Source organism: Plasmodium fragile (assembly GCF_000956335.1).
Source record: "Plasmodium fragile strain nilgiri unplaced genomic scaffold supercont1.69, whole genome shotgun sequence".
In the NCBI taxonomy this organism is placed as follows: domain Eukaryota; phylum Apicomplexa; class Aconoidasida; order Haemosporida; family Plasmodiidae; genus Plasmodium; species Plasmodium fragile.
In genome coordinates, this window is record NW_012192649.1 from 71213 (window position 1) to 92736 (window position 21524).

At 50.2% G+C, this 21524-nt stretch overlaps 6 protein-coding genes across 6 annotated transcripts in view; all 6 read right to left on the minus strand.

Annotated features, from left to right (window-relative positions):
* AK88_04615 (uncharacterized protein) overlaps positions 1-1305 on the minus strand; it is a gene marked incomplete at both ends in the record, with an annotated part of 5570 nt that extends 4265 nt beyond the window's left edge. Inside the window, 2 exons of the mRNA XM_012482225.1 lie at positions 310-1054; positions 1201-1305. Of these exons, the coding sequence (XP_012337648.1) occupies positions 310-1054; positions 1201-1305 (850 nt within the window). The remainder of the gene's footprint in view (positions 1-309; positions 1055-1200) is intronic.
* Positions 1306-2939: 1634 nt separating this feature from the next.
* AK88_04616 (uncharacterized protein) lies at positions 2940-7655 on the minus strand (the record flags this gene model as incomplete). The annotated part of the gene is made up of 5 exons (XM_012482226.1): positions 2940-4034; positions 4205-5196; positions 5597-6055; positions 6550-7318; positions 7497-7655. 5 exons carry the CDS (start codon positions 7653-7655, stop codon positions 2940-2942), a joined length of 3474 nt encoding a protein of 1157 aa, XP_012337649.1.
* Positions 7656-7688: 33 nt separating this feature from the next.
* On the minus strand, positions 7689-8570 carry AK88_04617 (uncharacterized protein; the record flags this gene model as incomplete). Its single annotated transcript, XM_012482227.1, has 1 exon — positions 7689-8570. One exon carries the CDS (start codon positions 8568-8570, stop codon positions 7689-7691), a length of 882 nt encoding a protein of 293 aa, XP_012337650.1.
* A 1689-nt stretch (positions 8571-10259) lies between these two features.
* AK88_04618 (uncharacterized protein) lies at positions 10260-14542 on the minus strand (the record flags this gene model as incomplete). Its single annotated transcript, XM_012482228.1, has 4 exons — positions 10260-11423; positions 11569-12254; positions 12828-13163; positions 13702-14542. 4 exons carry the CDS (start codon positions 14540-14542, stop codon positions 10260-10262), a joined length of 3027 nt encoding a protein of 1008 aa, XP_012337651.1.
* A 1782-nt stretch (positions 14543-16324) lies between these two features.
* Positions 16325-19996, minus strand: AK88_04619 (uncharacterized protein; the record flags this gene model as incomplete). The annotated part of the gene is made up of 4 exons (XM_012482229.1): positions 16325-17482; positions 17654-18141; positions 18659-18973; positions 19444-19996. 4 exons carry the CDS (start codon positions 19994-19996, stop codon positions 16325-16327), a joined length of 2514 nt encoding a protein of 837 aa, XP_012337652.1.
* Positions 19997-20016: 20 nt separating this feature from the next.
* Positions 20017-20687, minus strand: AK88_04620 (uncharacterized protein; the record flags this gene model as incomplete). Its single annotated transcript, XM_012482230.1, has 2 exons — positions 20017-20280; positions 20529-20687. 2 exons carry the CDS (start codon positions 20685-20687, stop codon positions 20017-20019), a joined length of 423 nt encoding a protein of 140 aa, XP_012337653.1.
* Positions 20688-21524: the final 837 nt, after the last annotated feature.

Sequence of the window (21524 nt, forward strand, 5' to 3'; positions counted from 1 at the left end):
GGGTCCGGTACCGGTCGGGTACGGTCCGGCTCGATGCATGGGTCGATGCAGTGGGTCGAGGTGCAATCGGTTGACTGGGTCGGCTGCATGGTGCAGTACACTTTTATTTGTCGGCGCCATCCCACTCCGGCCCTCGTCTACACGTCGTTGCCGCTGTCGCTGCCGTCGTCGCCGCGTGTGCGTGTTGTTGTGGTGGCGGCATCCGTGCATGTTGTGACCTTCCGTATTTAGCCGTATCGGTAGCGTACGGTACGTAGCGGGCCGTATGCGTATTAGTATTCTTAGGAATCTCATGCTTGCTGCCCTTACCTGCTCCTGGTAGTTGTGGCGGTGACTTGGATTTTTGTATTACGTCGTCCTTCATCTTGTCGAATACGTCCTTCACCACTGTCACTATTTCTTTTCCAATGCCACCGCTGCCGATGACACGTGCGCCTGGATCCACGTTCCCTGTTGTTTTTGCTAATGCATCTGTTCTTGACTTGTGGCGTCGACAGTTCTCATGGCCATGTATTGTCCTCAGTTTTGTCCATAATTCCGTATTGTGCGATAACCACGTATCAACCGCGTCTTGAATGTTTGCGCTACCTATTTTTAATCCCTTCCAACCGCTTTTCTCGCATCTTGCGCTTGCAATAGCACCCTCGCTCCCGGCGAACCCATCGCCTTCCACCTGCTTCATTGTTCTCCACGCATAATTTATTCCTTTCCACGTATCCCCACACGTTGTATATCTTAAGATACTGGCAAATGCATGCATCACAACGCATCCTAATATCTCTCTAATATCTTTCTCATTGTCAGTCCTCGTTACTGCAACATCACGTCCTTGTCTTACTGTACCCATGAACCCTAATGCAGCGGACATGATCTGGCAAGTCAGTCTGGCGTTTTCAGTAAAAGTTACGAACAAATCAGTACTGTCGTCCATATAATCCCAACCAGTATTATCACAGTTGGCACCCAGTGACTCTATTAGTCCGAGCTCCTGCATTTTTTCCATATGCTGCACAAATTCCTGCAATAGTCCCTTCATAATATTCCATAGCCCCTCCTACAGTGAATATATAGAATACCGGAAACGAGTATATATAAACGCTAAACTGCAGGTGTCCCCCGTACCGCATGTTTCCCCGTCGACAGAATAATGTGCTTTATGCAAATCCGGTGATCCCTCTACTCCTGCTTATGCACACTTACGTTAAACTCCTTCGGCGTGAACCTCCGTTCCTTCGTGGCCCATATGGCCAAAACATGTGCAATAAATTCCTCCACATACTTATCTGTCCCCGCGTGCGAACTCATCTTGCATTTGTCATCAGCAGGAAAATGCCAGAACCTGTTATTAAGGTTTTCATGCGTCCACTTAATACTTCAGAAATCCTGAATTCATATTCCGGTTGTTCCTTCCGTGGCCACATGCTACTTGTACCTGGCTCCCGCACAGAATAACCTTTCTATGTGGTTGACAACAGGTAGGAGCTACTCGAACAGTTGTATAATATATTGTTATAATACACACGGAGAAGGAACACCCTTCTATTCTTGCCCTTAATACATATTAAACTTAAACAGAATTGTACCTATATAAGTGGCCATTCTACATTAGGTAATACACATAATTGTACATGAAATGAAAAGTGGGAAATAAGACATATGTAAGAAGAACAAAAAGAAAAGAGAAAAGAGAAAAGAATAAAAATAAAAAAAATTAAAAAAAAAAAAGACAGAAGGGAGAAAATAGAAAAAATGCTACACAACGCATCATGAATACACACCCTACGCCCCGGTCTCCACTAAACGCCTTCGCACTGTCTCTGTGTGCGTGCACCTAAAAACCGCAGTAGCGACAACAAAATCAAATTCTTCTTCCGTCGAACACTCGTTTGCTTCGGCGAATCGTTGTTACAAACGGCCACTTGGTCGAATGGTGCTTACCAGGCCACGCTGCTCGGAGAGACAATGTCTCCCTGCGTTCTTACACTCGGCCACTGTGTCGAACTGCTTCACTCGGACAGTCGTGTTTACGCGGACGCGTTGGTCAACGCGTTTGCTCGGACAATGTGTCCTCCTTCTTACACACGGTCACGTGTGCTCGGCTACTTCGTCGAAGCGTCTACCCGGCCGCGTTTGCTCGCAGAGACAATGTGTACCGTCGTACACTCGGCTACAATGCGGTTTACGCGGCCGCGTTTGCGCGGAGAGACAATCTGCTCCTCGTTCTTACACTCGGCCACGTCGTCAAATACGTTCACTCGGTGGCAATCCGTTTCCGCGGCCGCTTTGGTCGACGCGTTTGCTCGGAGAGACAATGTGTCCCTGCTTTCGTACACGCGGCCACTTCGTCGAATCGGTGGTGCACTTGGCCGCGTTGGTCGACGCGTTTGCTCGGAGAGACAATCTGTCCTCGTTCTTACACTCGGCTACTGCGTCGAATCGTTCTTACACTCGGCCGCTTTGGTCGACGCGTTTGCTCGGAGAGACAATCTGTCCTTTCTTACACGCGGCGACTGCGTCGAATCGGTCTTACTCGGACAATACTTACCCGACCGCGTGTGCTCGGAGAGACAATCGCTCCGTATACGCGAATGCGTAGTCGCGTTCTATAGTTGTGCTGCACTATGCCCGTAGCATGCACGTGCGCATCTGTTAATATTTAACGTCACATAAAGGAGAATACGACCCCTGCATATTATTCATTTAAATCTACATTTTATATGCATTTAACCTGTACCACCCTGTCCCCATGGTCATGTTAAAAGTTGACTACACAGAAAAAGAACAAAACAAGGCACAAGTAAACAGAAGTAAACAATAGAACAAAAAAAATGGAAGGTATGGAATAATGTAAACCCGAAATATATTATGTATATCACATAATGAAATAAAAGTGGTCTAATGTTAGCATGCGTTATGTCGCATGCATATGCGCCGTCATACTAATGTCTCAGTTGCTGCAATAGATCATCCACATATAACTCCGTCTCCTGCAAACGACATTCGATTTCGCACTGTTCTATGACTAATGCCAGGATCAGTATCCATGTTTGAGCGGTTAACGGTTTTGTCATGTACAGTTGCGGATGCAGTGGTTGCGACCGTGGTACATGTGTCAGGCGTAGCATATCTTCTGCGGCCATTACATGTTCCACTCCGTGTATATCGCCTTTTTCGGGTACTGTCTCCTCCTCTACACTATTCAACAAATGTTGAAACCACTGCTCTTCACTATATGTATTCATAAGGTCATGTTGCTTTGCAACCCATGCTTTCCACAACCGCAGTTTGCGCATCTCGAGGGTTGCCACTTCACCGAAGGCACGCTGCCCGTGGTCTTCGTCTGCCGCCATGTGCTCACGCACATGTTGTTTCCAATTCGCTTTTAATTGCAAAAACCACGGCTGCGTCGTGCACGCGCGCAATAGGTACTTGTTGCGGTCAATCCAGGTAATCCAATTAATGTGGTCGGGGGCCGAATTCGCATTCGCACGAACTGCACAGAGGACGGAGTAATGTGGTGCAGAACGGTCCGTGGCTAACTGCATGGTGTCCATACAACTCCATGCATCAGGTTCGTGTTCATTCGGTGGACATGGATCTGTGCCGTCGGTGTGAGTGGGTGGAGCGCGGGTTGTCGCATCGTGGGTTGCTAAAGCGGCGTGCGAGGTAGGAACACCCAAGATATTGTTAGTCGTGTCCTGTTCCCGCATCAACTCCTGCGCACACTCCTGTGCAAACTCCTGCAATACAATCTGCAAATAGTCGTCTTTGACGTGTTCCCATGCGGCCGCTTCACATTCGTTGAGCACTTCTAAGTGTAGGTCGATGATGGTGCGGCGATGCACGCGTGGTGGGCGTCGTCGGCGTCGCGCCGCAGCAGACGCAGGTTGCCTATCCTGAATCATCGTGTACCCGTAATCGGGTGGTGGTGCGGCGCGTTGTAGATGGTCTAGTATGTCTTCGTCGAGTGGCGGTGACGGCACGTCACGCAGGGTTCGATATGTTCGTCGTCGTTTGGCGAGGTACGCAAAATACTAAGCAAAAAAAGGGGGTAAAGAGGAGGGTGACGACGGTAGGATAAAAGGAATGAACGCGGATGTAGGAGTATATTGCTTAGAAACATCATATATTGGTGCGCGTAGGGATGTTCTGAGGTATAAACATCCTGCACGTCCGGCATGCCGTGATTGCCGTGTATACTTACCTTCCATAGGAAAAAGGCAATGACCCCAATACCAACCACCGCGGGAATGAGCGCGGGGGTGTACCACTTGACATCGTCCCATGTGAGGCCGGGCGGAACGGAAGGGGTGGTAGGGGTAGGAGCAGCACGTCCACCTCCTGTAGTGGCAGTACCATGACCGGTAGAATCGGTGCCTGAGGAATTTGGTTTCACAGGCCCAGTGGAACCTGCTCCAGCACCTGCTGCACCTGCACCACCTCCCCCATCACCTGCACCTCCCTTTCCTTCCCGACCAGAAACTCCATGTGCACCACCTCCTGAGGATGGTGCGCCCGCGCCGGGGCCGCTACCGGTTGTACCCGATTGATCTGGGTTCGGGTTTGGTTTTGGTTTGGGTGGATTGAGAGGAGGGGGGTCATCGTTACCGCCCTCCACGTGACCACCTTTACCGGAGTCGACGGCATCCTGGTTGTCACTCGTACTACCGTCCCCTCCTTGTCCTGTTGATGTTGTTTCTGTTCCTGATGATGGTGTTGGTGCCCCTGTTGTGGTCGTCGAGGGCACTGTTCCTTGACCTGGACTGGAGGGGGGAAGTTCCGGACCGGAGGATGAATAACTTCCTCCTGTACCCCCTCCCCCACCAGTACCCTGTTCAGTACCACCCCCTACACCGCTACTTCCCGATTGATTGGGGTCCGGGTTCGGTTTGGGTTTGGGTGGATTGAGAGGAGGGGGGTCATCGTTGGCGCCATTAACCACGCCGGTCGTGTGTGTACCACTAACAGGGGTACTTGGAGTCTGTGCAGTTTGTCCATCGGGGGATGCTGTTACCGAGTTCACATCCTCCTGGGTCTGGTCTGTGTTAGTGCCACCTGCTGGTGGTACGTCTGCCGATGCTCCTGGTGTTGTTGCTTGTGCCCGTGCAGTTGGTGCTTCTGTTCCTGGTGGTCCTGTTGGTCCTGGCGCGGAGTTATCCTTACCAGCGTTCACAACCGTCGCGTCCGTCTTGTCATCTGAACATAGAAGCAAGGGCAAGAATATAGAGGTAACTAATTTTTCAGGGGTGGTTGTGCACATAGTGCGGTTGGCCACACGGTCGGCACCACTGGTGCCACGGTGCGAACGGTGGTTGGCAGGTGCCACTCCGGGAAAAGACTCTCTCTGTGCCACACAACACACACACACACAGTGTGGGTGTCGACATCTGTCTGTCGACGTCTGTCGACGTCTACATCGCGCTGCCGACCCATCGCTTGGCCGATCGCTCGGCCGGTCGCTACCGGACGCGGGGCTGCCGCTCATTCTCATTCTCATTCGACGTTTGGTTTCTCTCGCTGCGTGGTTTCTCTCGCCGGAAATGTTGTTTCTTTTGTTCTCGTGGTGTTTGTTGTGGATATTCACTCAGGACACTACCTGCTCCTGTGTCTTTGGACTTCTTGTCACAGTCACCATCAGTTCCCGCGGTCGTTGCAAAGGAGATAGTGATACGCGAGTTGGCACCCGGGAGGCCCCTTCCCACATTTTTCTCTTCATATACCTTAGTGCCGTGTGTGCACTTACCTGTGTCTTTGGTATCCTTCGATACTGTTGTTCCTGATCCCGATGCCGACGATGATTGTGATGGTGGTTGTTCTCCAGGCGGAGGTGGAGGAGGTGGTCTGGCTGGTGGTGTTGTTGGTAATACTGGAGATGCAGGTGCTTGTGGTTGCGAATGTGTTGTTGTTGGTTGTGACACCTGTACGCCCTCTCCCGCTGTTGTATCTGACCGTGGACCTTCCCGTGTACTGCCGTGTCCTGTGCTCCCGGGTGATGGTGATGTTGACGACGGCTTTTTCCCGTTCTGGTCTCCTCCTCCATCTGCCGGTTTCGTGCCTGCAATGCGAGATGGAAGAAAGGCAGATGCACAGACGATAAAAAAGCGACACAAGTGGTACAGAAAGAAGGGGCCGGGACGGTGCGGTCCGGTAACGGCAGGGTGGGGCTGTGGTCGGCTCGATGCAGTGGGTCGATGCAGTGGGTCGATGCAGTGGGTCGAGGTGCACTCGGTGGACTGGGTCAGGCGACAGCAAGCGTACGTTGAGGTGAACTCGGTGGACTGCGTATTCGGTGGACTGCGTACTCGGTGGACGGAGGTGATAGCAGTGCACTTGTATGTGTTGTCGCCGTCCCGCTCCGTCATCTCGTCTCCGGTGGCTCGCTACCGCTACCGTCGTGGACACCGCTCCATCCGTCGTGGGCGCCACGCTCGGCGCTCAACCGAAGTGGGGCAGCGACGGGGAAGCGATGTGTGCTGTTCGCAGTTCCGCCGCGTGTTGTTGTTGTTGGTGCCGGCATTCCTACTATTCGTAGCTGCCGTATATTCGTACCATTCATATGCTTATCTCTCATTTCCTGAATTTTCTTTTCTAATGCTTCCTTCACTTCGTCCATTTTCTTGGTTGCTTTCTTCCTTAGGTTCTCCTGTTCTGGCTTTATTTCAGTGATTTTCTCTTCATCCAGCTCTTTCGGGTTATCCATCTTCGTCTTGCCCTTTGTATACTGCTCCCACTTCTTAGTACAGTGCGCTCCGCCTTCTATGTTCTCGATTCCTTGCAATATTTTCCCTTCGTACAATAACCACTCCACTACAGGCAAATTTATGGCGTGTGCCGACCTTTTATTCTGGTCATACCCGCATGCTGTACACTTGCCTTCTATAACAGGACCGCGGAGTGCTCCAAATGCAGGTGTGCCGGGGCTGTTCATTTTCCTGAATACTATCCGAGAATATTCTACACCTCTCTTGAATCCTGTTTGCCGGGTGCAATACTTTTTTTTCAGTAAATGTCCAAATATATTTGCTACTTCACATCTGAGCCTATTCTCTTCTGCCGTGTCCATTGGCACCCTGTCGTCCGTGTGCGTCTTAGTCCCAGGCATATCCCACCCATTTGCAAACGCCCATGCAGTACTCATAACTCTGCACCTTACGACGTCTGCTACGGTTTGCCCCGTATGATAGTCTTTCCCGTCGCCGAAATCATTCCAACCACTATTATAGCAGTTTGCCCCTATGGCATCCGCGAGGTCTGTGTGTGCATCCATATATTCCTTAAAGTCCTCCAACACTGTCTTCCACTTGTTCCAGTCGTCGTTCTACGTGTGGCATGTGAACATACAAAAGTCCTCATGAGCACGTGCTACCTATGTTATTCGCAGTCAATACATGTACACCGTGACATATATGTGTAAGTGCCCTTATGAATAAATTCCTGTTCTGTTTGTTGTTACGGTTGCCTGCGCATCTCTGCGCTGTCGGTGTAATGTAACTTACATTAGGCGGAACCACATACAGTGTCTTAGATGGCCGCTGCTGGGCTCTATCTTCAGCACAATCCTGTCCTTTTCCAGCCTTGCCGTGCTCCTTGCCTCCGCCGCCAGGAACACGGGCCGTACCACCGCCACCACCACCACCACGACCAGGTGGTGCCATGCGCCTGGACCGCGTGTGCGTGTGCGTCCCCGTTTACGATCCCGTTGCAACCGGTGTCACCGGTCCCCCGGGTTTCGCCGCTACTGGTTTGGCCGGGGCGGGTTTAGCGGGTGCTGGTTTGGTGGCGCCAGGGTTCTCGGAACGCGCTTTCCCGTCTCCCCCTGTTCCCGGATCGGTCGCCGTTGCTCGGAATTCTGGAGTTTCTCGAGGAGAAGCCCCGTTCTTCTCTTGCTGCTCTTTCTCCATTTCCTGCTGTATTACTCGTTTCACACATTTCATATCGGTGCATGTTTTCACTGCATTTAATATTGTCGTTATATTCTCTTTCATATGCTGCCCAACCTTGTCCATTTCAACTTCCACTTTCTTTTTCAACTCATCCAGTACTTTGGCCTTGTCGGCGTCCATCCTTGCGCTTATATTGACACTACAGCTGTCTCCTAATACGCCCTCCTTCCCATCATTCAATGTTCCCCGATTCCTCTCAAGCCACCTGCCCATTATGTCCAGCAATGTCCAATTGTGCGGATTCTGGGTCCTGTCACCCCCTGGTGCCATATCTGCTTTCTCACAGGTAGAATTGCGTGCCGCTGTGCCCGGCGTATCCACGAATGCCTTTGCAGCTTCGAATGCGCGTTTCCCGCCTGCGGTCTTTACACAGTTCTCTCCCATTATCCTTTTCATAAATATATTTACCAACATACACCTCATATAAAGCACTAGACCATCTGCCGCAGTGTGCACAGTGTGTGGGTGCGCACCGGACGCGCCCAATTTAATTCCATGTTTAAAGGATAATGCTTTAAGTGTTAAGTGACATATAGCTATATTCTGCGCATCCAGCTTCCGCTCTTCCTCATCGTTGTGTGCCGCGCACAAGTTCTGTATCATGGAATCATCATCCTCGCTCTCCATATGATCCTTAAATGTTGCCCATACGTCCCTTATGCTATTCCAAAAAGGTTCCTATAAGTATAGTATGTGTTCCATGGTTCCCTATAAATAATAGTCCTTTTCGCCCGCTGTATATTATTATATACATAATTAAACACGCTGCACCCATATATATTTCCTTCCTTATAAAATATATAAGGGGCAAATAATCATAGGGTACGCACGCCGTCTCCAGGGCAGTGCCTAAGAGTATTCTAACATATCTGTATAACACCACAGGAGTTTCCTCCCATTTTCTCAGACGCACGGACCTAGCTTAAATACATCGTCATCCTGCTTCACCCCTACATCCTTTGTCGCTATATAATCCTCCCATAATACTTTCAAATACTTCCACATGACTCCCCCACTTTTATCCTTCTTATATAAGATACCACTCTCGTCGATACTTATGCAAAGTCCGCTTTACGTGAACATAATCCTGCGGAATAATATGCTTCCCACAGAAACTTCTACTCCTGCATACTCAAAATAGTTGTCCCCCACTAAAATCCTCAACCCAAATACCCCCTCAACAATAGTACTCTTAGGAACAGCACACGTAATCTCATCACCCATTAACAACAAATACCCCCCTTAACAACAAATATCCGCTGCTACACTAAAACCGCAGTAATAACAACAACATCAATTTGCCCTACTAGCCGCGTCCTTCTTACACTCGGCGACTGCGTCGAATCGGTCTTGCACTTGGCCGCTTTGGTCGACGCGTGTGCTCGCAGAGACAATGCTCCTCGTTCATGCACTCGGCTACTTCGCAGAACCCCTTCTTACACTCGACGACAATGCGGTTTACGCGGCCACGTTGGTCGGCGCGTTACTCGGACAATGGGTGTACCGGGCCGCGTGTGCGCGGAGAGACAATCCTCCTCCGGCTTACACTCGGCTACTTCGTCGAATCCGTCTTACACTCGGTCGCATTACGCGCACAATCGCCTGTACCCGGCCGCGTTGGTCGACGCGTTTGCCTCGAGAGACAATCTCTCCCTCCTCTCTTACACTCGGCACAATGCTTACGCGGCTACTTCGTCCAATCCGCTGCACTCGGACCGACCGCGTGTGCGCGGAGAGACAATCTCGTCCTTCTTACACTCGGACAATCCTACGTCCAATCGGTGTTGCACTTGGCCGCGGGTGCGCGGAGACAATGGTCCTCCGCCGTGCACGCTCCCGCGTTGGTCGACGCGTTTGCTCGGAGAGACAATCTCTCCTCCTTCTTACACTCGACGACAATTCGGTTTACGCGGCCGCGTTTGCTCGGAGACAAGCGCTCCGTATACTCGAATGCGTATTCGCATTCTATGTGAGTTGTACACTATACCCTTAGAATGCACGTGCTCAGCTTTTAATACTTAATTTCCCATAAAGGAGAATACTACCCCTTCATATTATTCATGTAAATCTGCATTTTATATGCATGTAACCTCTACAGCCGGAAGCGTATAGTCATAATAAAAAAAGTTGACTACACATAAAAAGAACAAAACAAGGCAAAAGTAAGCACAAGTAAGCAGAACAGAGCAGAAAAAAAAAAAAGACAGTATGGAATAATGTAAACCCGAAATATATTATGTATATAACATAATGAAGTAAAAGTGGTGTACGAGTAGCATGCGTTATTTCGCATTCATATGCAACGTCATCCGAATGTCACAGTTGCTGCAATAGTTCATCTACATATAACTCCCTATCCTGCACACTTCTCTCGACCTCGCATTCTTCGATTACGGACGCGAGGAGGAGCATCCACAATTTGGCAATTAAGTGTTTCTGCTGGTAGTATTGCTCATGGGGTGGTTGCGAGCGCGGTAAATCTCGCACTCGTAGCACATGTGCTGCTGCCATTACTTGTTCCACTTCTAACTCTTTGTCCACTATAGGTGCTTGGCCGTTTTGCGATTCTGTCTCCTCCTGTGCAGTATGCAACAAATGTTGGAACCACGCCTCGTCGCTATGTACACTCATTTGCCGATGTTGCTGTTCGACCCACTCGTTCCAGGCATCTTTCTTCATCTCTACGGATGGGATATTGCCACGCTGACCGAATTGACGGTGCCCGTATACTGCGTTATCCTCGTTTGCCACCATGTGCTCGCGCAGGTATTGTTTCCATTCCGTTTTGAGGGCATTAAACCACGTTTTCCCCGTGCACGCCCGCAATAGATGCGTGTTGCGGTGAATCCAGTTAATCCAATTAGTGTGGTCGGGGGTCGCGTGCTCGGGGTTGGAATGAGCACGACTCTGTGGTGCATCGAACTGTATAGTTTCCATACAACTCCATGGGTCGGGGTCATCTTCGTTAGGTGGAGAACGGGCCGTTGCGAACTGTATGGTTTCCATACAACTCCATGCATCGGGGTCGTCTTCATTCGGTGGTAATGGATTTGTTGCGTCGATGTCCGTGGGTGGATTCCGGGTTGTCGCATCGTGGGTTGCTAAAGCGGCGTGCGAGTTAGGAACATCCAAGATAGTGTTATTCCTGTGGTCGTCCCGCATCAAGTTATTTGCAAACTCCTCCACGACAATCTGCAAATAGTGCTCTTTGACGTGTTCCCATTCGGTCGCTTCACATTCGTTGAGCACTTCTAGATGTAGCTCGAGGATGGTGCGGCGATTCACGCGTGGTGGACGTTGTCCGCGGCGTTCGGATGTTGACGCAGCCCGCGTAGCCCTAACCATCGTGTACCCGTAATCGGGTGGCGGCAGTTCGCCGCGTTGTAGATGTTGCAATATGTCTTCGTGGAGTGGCGGTGACGGCACGTCACGAACGGTTCGATATGTGCGTCGTCGTTTTTTTCCGAGGAAGGCAAAGTACTAAACAAAAAAAAAAAGAACAAGGCCGATGAGGTGAATGCATGGGTGTTAGAATGATCGTACAAAGCATCCCGTTGGGAACACATGTGTCTATGGTACATATGACGGATACATACACGGCGTCGCGTCGTATGTGTGTCCTTACCTTCCAAAGGGAATAACCAAGAAGGGCAACGATGACGGAAGCGAGAAAAAACAGCACGGGAGTAGTGGCGGTCAGGATGTCGGCGGTTAGGTCAGGAGGATACGGGCCGCTACCATCTGTAGTTTCACCTGGGATTTTATCCTGTGGACCAGGTACATTACCTGATTGTGCTGGTTGCCCATTTAATCCATCGCGCGGTGTCCAGGTCCCATATCCTCCCCCCAGACTAGTTGCATCCGGTTTGAATGTTATTGAGAATTGGGGGTCACACCTCTTGTCTGAAGGGTTGTCGTTGCACTTTATGCCAGAGCCGTATTCTTCCAAGCCTGGTGGTCCACCACCTTTGCCATCAGCCTTGTTATCACCGGAGGGTACTGATCCTATTGCCCATAAGTTGCTACTGTTGTGTACTGATCCCAAGCCGTCCGTGTCATGTGCAGTGGAACCTGTTTCGCCACCAGCCGGATTCGCACTGTGCCCGCTCTTTTCCTCGGGGGATGTTGAAGCAGGATCTGTGCTTCCATCCTTACCAGTATCATCAACTGGTTTATTCTCCTGTTTAGTACTCACTGAAGCACCCTTCTCTCTGGTATTGTCCTGAACACTAATATCCGATTTCTGCGGAGGTGGCTGTGGCCCCTTAGCCTTAGTTGCACTTTCCGTGGAATCAACCTTTGTCTCACTACCTGTAGGTACAATTAAGAACGGGAAGTATGTGGAAAGAACCTAAAGTGTGTTAGTTGGATGGTTGACCACACCGTGGGCTACACGGTTGACTGTGATTGGCCACAGGGTCAGTCGCGCCGTTCCACGGTTGACCTCCGTGGATGGGGACGGACGGGGGCAGGGTGCCACTCCGGGAAAAGACTCTCTCTGTCTCGCACACAACACACAACACACACAGTGTGTGTGCGTGTCTGTCTGTCGACATCTGTCGACGTCTACAACTCATGACCGACCCGTCGCTCGCTCTCTCCGCCCCGGTCGCCCCGTCGCTCTGCCCTTCCTCATTCTTATTCGACGTTTGGTTTCTATCGCTCCGTGGTATCTCTCCCTCTCTCTCCGGAAAAGTTGTTTCTTTTTTTTTTTTTTTTTTTTTTTTTTTTTTTTTTTTTTGCTTTTTTTTTCTACAGTGGACCACGTAAAGTACTCTCCCGTAGTGATCAGCGCAGGGTGGTGGAGGATTGCATTGTCATCCGTAAAACTCAGTTCAAATGCAGTGCCTGAAGCGCAAGCGGGGTCTCATATGCCTGCATTACCATTGCCGGGGCACTTCTTAGGGAGCTCCGGGGTAACAATAACCATAGTAACACTTCCGTGGCCCCGAAGGTTATAGTCAATAGGATCGGCCTGTACTGTTGGCTTCGGGCCCCTTATGCTGGATTCGTCCTTGTCCTCATTGCAAAGTACTCCTTCCTTACCTTTATCAGGTGTCGTGCTTCCAGTGCCTGTGTCAGGTGCCGCAGCGCCTGTATTGCTCGTACTTGTGTTTTCTGGCTGTTGTGGTGGTGGTGATGGGGGTTGTTGTCCAGCTCCTGGTCCTTGCGTGCCTGTTCCTTTTGGGGCCGGCTTAGCGGCCGAGGCTCCTCCTGCACCTGTAATGAGGGATGTACGACAGATGGATGAGAAAGATGATAAAAACAAAAAACGACACAAGTGGTACAGAAAGAAGGGGCCGGGACGGTGTGGCCCGGTAGCGGCAGAGTCCACTGCGTGGACTGCGTACTCGGTGAACTTGGGCTAGATGGTAGCAGTACAACTTTTATGTTGTCGCCGTCATCTCGTCCGTCGACCCGTTCCGTCCGTGTGCACCGCCCGTCTCCGCTATTGGTGCCGTCGTGGCCTCTCCACTCGGCAATTGTACGTTCGCCGCTCAACATCAACGAAGCCGTGTGCGTTGTTCGCCACCGTGTTCGCGTGTTGTTGTGGTGGCATCCATATTGAGCAATACGGTACGCTCGCCGCTGCCATCGTGGTCGCCACTCAACGTCAGCGAAGTCGTTTGCTGTGCTGTTCCGCCGCGCGTGCATTGTTGTGGCCGTTCCGTTGTGTCGGCATCAGTACGGGCTGTACCGACCGTATATTCGTATTCGTATTTGGCCGTATTCGTCCTTTCTCCCCATCGGTCCTTACCTGTCGGTACCTTGGATGGTGTGGTTGCCGGCTCATTAGCTCCTGATATTGCAGGGGCGGACCCGGACGATTCCCCACTACCGTGATCTGACCTACCTGGTGGTGATGGCGACGGTGTCTGTACCCCTTGTACTCCCGGGGCCTGTTGAGTATGCAGCCCGCGTTGTATGGTCTCCTTAACTTCCTTCTTAATGTCCACCAAAATTTCCTTTATACCTTCCGTCAATGGCTTCGTTACGTTTGTGGCTATCATGTGCGTCGTATTGTCTACATGTGCCGTACCCTTTCGGCCTTTGATGTGCCCGTCCTTATCCAGTTCCCATTTACAGATATTGCTTACACCTGCTTTGCCCAATCTGTCCTTTAGTTTGTGGTCCGTACTTAACCATGTTGCAATTTTCTGTTCCATAGACCATCCTGCAGCTTGAATATTTTGATATACTTCATTTGCACAATTCACCCTTTTCATTACTCCTCCCATGGATTCGTCCATTTCCCTTTCCACTGTGTACCATGCGTACCATAAACCCCATTTTCCGTCACACGCTGACTGCTTTAAAAACTTTGCAAACATATTCAGTATGGCACATCTTACGTACTCCCTCAACGTTTCATCATTTGTGTGGTCTATTCCTTGGATTTTTGCGGTTGCGTTGCTTTGGTATAGAAAGAATAATGCCCCAGACATCAGCTTGCACATAATTCTGTCTCCCGCGCGTGTGACTAGTCTCTCCACACCATTTGGATCCTGCGGGTGCTTATAATACACATTCGCACAGTTCGAACCCAGGGCCTCCATGTCCATATCTACCATGTATTGCACAAACTGCCCTAACTCCATTTCTATATCATCCCACAGTTTTTGCTGCAAATAATAGGACACATATACATGTATTCATAGTTTACAACGTGCGCGTCCGCCTTTACACTTAATCCACGTGTGAGTACATTCCTATGCAAACTGCACTAAGTACACCCGCACTAGCATAACAGGGGACACCGTTCATACTCATTCACATATGGCACGTATCTGCGCTCCATAAACTGCCTCCCCATTATGCATAAGCTAAGTAAGGTGCATTACGTTTAATATCCTGCCCATCACTCTAAGTTACCAGATAATCCTCGTGGCCCATGTATGCACCCCGCGCCATCACGTATTGGGCCAACACCTGGGCTAGGTGCTTTGCGGACATAATAGTATTATTCTATTAGTATTCTCTACTTTGTCCAGACCCGTTGAAATATTACTATTCTGCATATATCCAATGGTAACGCTTATAACATTCTCTCCCTCAATATGTTCATATTGTGCTAAATAATTATTCTTCCTCTACTTCTACAACAATATTTACGTGAACTGCTGGTATCATAGGTAATTGTGCTCACTAGAGTTCTACCGTACACGAGTTATAGCCTCGCTAAGGGAGAACTATATCGAGAAAAGAGAAAAAAATACAAGGATAGAATAACAAGAAGAGAAAGAAAAAAAAACGAAGAAAGAAAGCAAAAAATAAGTACTACTACACTACCGTACACACACAACGCGTCATGAATATACCCCCACACCTTTTCTACACCGGTCTCCACTAAACGCCTGCACACACACTGTCTCTGTGTGCGTACACCTAAAAACCGCAGTAACAACATCAATTTCTTCTGCCGTCGTGGCCGCCGTCGTTGCTGCCGTCGTTGCCGCCTTCCTGCCCTCGTTCTTGCTCCCGCATATAATATGTGTGTGCATGCCTGCGCCACGCTCCACTGCACCCTCTGTGCTACCTCTCTGTGGATCCGTCACTCGAACCCCTTACTGGGGTACTTCCGCGGACTTTTCACTCAAACCACTTGCTCCGAGAGACAATCTCTCCTCCTTCGTACACTCGGCTACTTCGTCGAATGCGTCGTACACTCGGACAATCCCGTTTACCCGGGCCGCGTTTGCTCGGACAGACAATGTCTCGTGGTTCTTACACTCGGCTACCATGCGGTTTACGCGGCCACTTCGTCGAACCCCTTCCTCGAAGCTGCTTACGCGTCCGCGTTGGTCGACGAGTTTGCTCGGAGAGACAATCTCTCCCTCCTTTCTTGCACTCGGCACAATGCTTACTCGGGTACTTCGTCGAATCGTTGTTACAATCGGCCGCGTTGTTCGACGCGTGGTTACACTTGGCCGCGTTGGTCGACGCGTGGTTACACTCGGCTACAATGTGGTTTACGCGGCCGCGTTTGCGCGGAGAGACAAGCTCTCCTTATACTCGAATGCGTAGTCGCATGCTATGGTTGTGCTGCACGATACCCGTAGAATGCACGTGCTCAGCTTTTAATAATTAACTTAACATAAAGGAGAATACTACCCCGTTCATATTATTCATGTAAATCTACATGTTATATGCATTTAACCGGTACGCACCTGTTCCTATGGTCATGTTAAAAGAAGTGGACTACACAGAAAAAGAACAAAACAAAGCAAAAGTAAGCACAAGCAGAAAAGAGCAGAACAAAAAAAAAAGACGGTATGGAATAATGTAAACCAGAAATATATTATGTATATCACATAATGAAGTACAAGTGGTCTACGGTCAGCATGCGTTATGTCGCATGCATATGCCCCGTCATCCGAATGTCACAGTTGCTGCAATAGTTCATCTACATATAACTCCTTCTCTTGCAAACGGCTTTCAACCTCGCACTGTTCCATGACTAATGCCAGGATCAGTATCCATGTTTGAGCGGTTAACCGTTTTTTCATGTGCGGTTGCCGATGCAGTTGCGACCGCGGTAAATCTCTCACTCTTAGTATATCTTCTGCGGCCGTTACTATTTCCATTTTTAAGTCTTTTTCCACTACAGGTACTTCGCCTGTTGGCGATACTATGTCCTCCGCGATATTGTCTAACAAATGCTTAAACCACGCCTCCTCACAATACATAAGCACTTGTGCATGTTGTTGCGCTACCCATTGTTTCCACAACCGCAGTTTGTTCATCTGCAGGGTTGCCGCTTCACCGTTGTCAATGTGCCCGTATACTGCGTTATCCTCGTTTGCCACCATGTGCTCGCGCAGGTATTGTTTCCATTCCGCTTTTAATTGCAAAAACCACGGCTGCGTCGTGCACTCCCGCAAAAAGTACTTGTTGCGGTCAATCCAGTTAATCCATTGGGTGCAGTCCGAAGTCGCGTGCTCGGGGTCGGAGAAGGATGGAGCGGCAGGAAGAGTCGCGTCGTGTGCTAACGGTATGTTTTCCATACAACTCCATGGGTCGGGGTCATTCGGTGGACATGCATTCGTTTCTAACTCTGTAGTTTCCATACACTTCCATGGCTCGGGGTCCTCTTCGTTAGGTAGACATGCATCCGTTCGTTCGATGTCAGTGGGTGGGTCGAGGGTGCAGGAAACATGGTTCCCTGATAAACCCTGGTTTGTGGTAGGAGCATCCGGGAAACTACTATGCCCGTTTGCATCCGGCTCCAAGTCATGTGCAAACTCCTCCAAAATAATCCCGTAAAAATCGTCTTTGACGTTTTCCCACTCGGTTGCTTCACATTCGTTGAGCACTTCTAAATGTAGCTCCATGATCGTGCGCTTATGCACGCGTGGGGGGCGGCCTCTACCGGATGTTGACGGAGGTTGCGTATCCCGAATCATGGTGTACCCGTAATCGGGTGGCGGCAGTTCGCCGCGTTGTAGATGGTCTAGAATTTCTTCGTCGAGTGGCGGTGACGGCACGTCACGAACGGTTCGATATGTTCGTCGTCGTTTTTGTCCGAGGTAGGCAAAATACTAAGCAGAAAAAGGGGGGCAAAGAGGATGGTGAGGACGGTAGGATAACAGGAATGAACGCGGGTGTAGGAGTATATTGGTGCGAACGATCATGTATGGGTGCGCGTAGGGATGTTCTGAGGTATGAACATCCTGCACATGCGGCGTTCCCTGATTGCCGTATATACTTACCTTCCAGAGAAAGAACGCAATGACCCCAATACCAACCACCGCTGGGATGATGGCAGGGGTGTACGGCTTAATATCTTCCCATGTGAGGCCGGGCGGCACGGAAGGGGTGGCAGGGGTAAGGGTACCTGCCTGCTCAGTACGTCCTCCTGCACCACCACCACTACTACCTCCTCCTGCTGCACTTCCGCTACCGGGGCCGCCACCATCCTTTTGACCACCCCCACCTCCGCCTTTTCCTTCCCCACCAGACACACCACCTGCAGTGGTTGTGTCGTCGCCGCTCGACCCCGATTGATCTGGGGTCGGGGGCGGTTTTGGTTTGGGTGGATTGAGAGGAGGGGGGTCATCCGTACTGCTGTTCACCGAGGAACCGGGGGCGCTAGTGTCGTGGCCAGTACCCGGAGAAGTTGCTTGGACTTCCTCGTTCACAGGTTCAGGAGCCGGCGGACTGGGTCCAGCGGATGCACCGGGTTTCTCGGATCCTACTGCTACGGGAGTTGAGGGTTCAGTGGGTACTGCTCCCGGTGCGGGGGCGGGTACCGGCGGTGAATCCTCCGGAGCGTGACGTGTCGTGATCTGTGTAGGTCCAGTACCTGTGAGTTTGAACGAAAAGGAAGAATATGGAAATAACTCAAGTGTTGTGCGGTGGTTGTTTGTTGATCACGGTCCGTCGATGATGGTTGGCCACACGGTTCAGCACCGATCGTTGTCCATCCTTCGTCGGCGCGGTGGGAACGGTGGTTGGCAGGGTAGGTGCCACTCCGGGAAAAGACTCTCTCTCTCTCCCGCACACAACACAACACACAATACACAGACAGTGTGTGTGTCTGTGTGTGTCGACGTCGACATCTGGCTGTCTACATCCCGAGGCCGACCCATCGCTCTGCCGCTCATTCCCATTCGACGTTGGTTTCTGTCTCGCCCTCTGTCCGTGTTCTCTCCGGAAAAGTGGTGTCTGTTGGTTTTCTCTGTGTTTTTGTTGTCGACATGTACTCAGGAGACTACCTGGTCCCGAGTCTTCGGGTTTCTTCCCACAAGTACCGTCAATGTCAGATGTCGTTCCAAAAGACACATAAGTATTTGATGTGGATCCGTGGACACCTGCGCCTGCGTTTTTGACTGTATAAGTCTCTGTCCCCTTGGAGCACTTACCTGTTTCTTTCGACTCCTTCGATGATTCCCCCTGTCCTGCAGCAGAACGTGCCGGTTCTGGTGGTGGTGGTCTGGCTGGTAATACTGGAGATGCCGGTGCTTGCGGTTGCGCTCCTGGTTGCGATGGCGGCAATGACCTGGCGCCTCCGGTATCCTCGAGTTTGGGTCCTGCAGTGGGTTTACCGAAGATGGGGAACCCAAGAAACATGGTAGAAAGATGATAAAAAAAAAAAGGGACACAAGTGGTACAGAAAGAACGGGCCGGGACGGTGCGGTCAGGTGGCGGCAGGGTAGGGTCGGCTGCATGGTGCAGTACACTTTTATTTGTCGTCATCTGGTCCCTCACCGTCGCCGCTCCCGTCGTGGCCGCTGCACGGTACGCTCGTGTACACTGCGTCGCCGCTGTGCTCATCGCTCAACGAGGGGGTGTTGTTCCCCCACGTGTGCGTTGTTTTGACTGTGGCGCCCCGTGTGCGTTGTTGTGTTGTGGCGGCATCCATATGCGCAGTCATGTTGGTGGCGCTCATGTCCGTGCCGGCCTTGTTAGTATGCGGCCGTATGCGTATTCAGACGCATGCGTACTATGCGTGTTCTTATTGCCCCGTATTAGTAACACGCTGCTCCTGTAATCTTCTTACCATTCGCGTCCTCCTCTCCTGCATCGTCATCATCGCCATCTTCGTCTTCTTCGTTCTCTTCCTCCGAGTCGGAGATGTCTGTATAGTCCTTCCTGGGCGTGACGTTGGCATAAGGCTGGCTCGGTATGTTGTTATTCAGGTCTTTTATTTTGTGTCGTACCTCTTTTCTAGCTTCCCGAACTACATTCTTCACTTTACCCCACAGAATTTCCGCAGCACTCTTTTTTTGCTTAATTTTGTTTCCGTGCCCTGCACTAAGTGCTGTTGATGCGCCCTCATTTTCTGATGTGCTCTGCGCATTTCCCGTGCACTTATTTCCTACTTTCTTCACCTGTAATTTCGCTTTAAACTCCTCATTTTCGTCCAACCACTTCTTTATGTTGTCTTTCATGGACCAGTCTCCAATTTTTATATTCTCAGCCCTTTGCATGTTACAAATCTTGTCCGTAATTAAACCAGGCATAGACTGCTCTGTTTGTTGCATTATATACCAGGCCTGCTGTATGCCCCAGTCTGCGCCACAGGATGCCTCCAGCAATAATGCTCCAAACATGTTTACTATTGCACACCTTACTAGTCCTTTAGGCGGTCATCTCCAGTGTCCGCCCCTTCTCCACTTTGCCGTTTCCATTTGTTTTTGTTCATAAAATATAGAGCCCCTACCATAAGCCTACATATAGGTCTGTTTCCTTCCGTCTTCATTTTCCTAATACCTTCGTTTCCATGTATCCAGCCCTCATCATCACAATTAACGGTAAACGGCATTATTGTCTCTCGATCTTCCATGTACTCCACAAACTTTCCTAACTGATCATATATGTCCTTCAATAGCATATTCTACAATGTTAAAATAATTGACATACCTATATACTACTGTGTCCACACGGTCTCTGTGATCGTGAATAAATTCATACAAGACAACCCACTCCTTGTGTTTTTTCGCTTCGGTTTTAAAAAATAGTAATACATAACCATAATGTTCCCTTAACCTCAATTTGCCTACATCCCACAGTACGCATGTGTGCCGTGTGTACACATGCCCCCGAAATTTCCGTGTTCTCACATATTCCCTCATGGTGCCTTACTTGATATTGTTCTTCGGACATGTAATCTCCTCGGAGCCTGACATACTCCACCAGTAAATCCCCTAACTCTGTAGCCGACATAGTGTTTTTCCTTCGGTAAGTAACCACGCTGCAATCTGAACTACTACCCCAATGTTGTATATGAAATATATTTAGCATTATATTGCCCATCTACACCTTCCTCCTATTCTCCCACTTTACAACGTAACAGGAATGGCTGCGGTTATCACTTAACAGTAGAAATCTGCACAGAAAACAACCCTTCATGTGTCCCTGCCCCGCAAGCGCATTGTTCCACTACTAATAAATCGCGCAGCACGCATATATAAGTAATAATCGAAAAATGAATATAGAAAAAGGAAAAGAAAGAAGAGAAAGAACAAAAAATAAAAAAAGAAAGGACCAAATAGGAAAAGTACACTACACACAACACGTCATAAATAACGCCCGCTCCCGCCTGTCTATACCGGTCTCCACTAAACGCCTTCTCACACACTGTGTCTATCTGTGCGTACACCTAAAACCCCGCAGTAACAACATCAATGCGGATGACGTCGTTGCTGCCGTCGTTGCCGCCGTCGTTGCCGCCTTGCTTCCGTGGTTCGCCCTCCCACATAATATGTGTGTTCCTTCTCGCCCGCCCGCTCTGTGCTCCCTGGCTGGAGCCGCCTCTGGATCCTTCCCTCGAACCCCTTATTCGGCTACTTCGTCGAATCGTTGTGACACTAGAGCCGCGTTGGTCGACGCGTTTGCTCGGAGAGACAATGTGTACCTTCTTACACTCGGCCGCTTTGGTCGACGCGTTTGCTCGGACGGACAATGTCTACCTTCGGACACTCGGCCACTTCGTCGAATCCTGCTTACAATCGACCGCGTGTGCTCGGAGAGACAATGTCTCCCTCCTTTCTTACACTCGGACAATCCTTCGTCGAATCCTTCCTGCACTCGGCCGCGTTACTCGGCTACGTCGTCGAATCGCTGTTACAATCGGCCGCG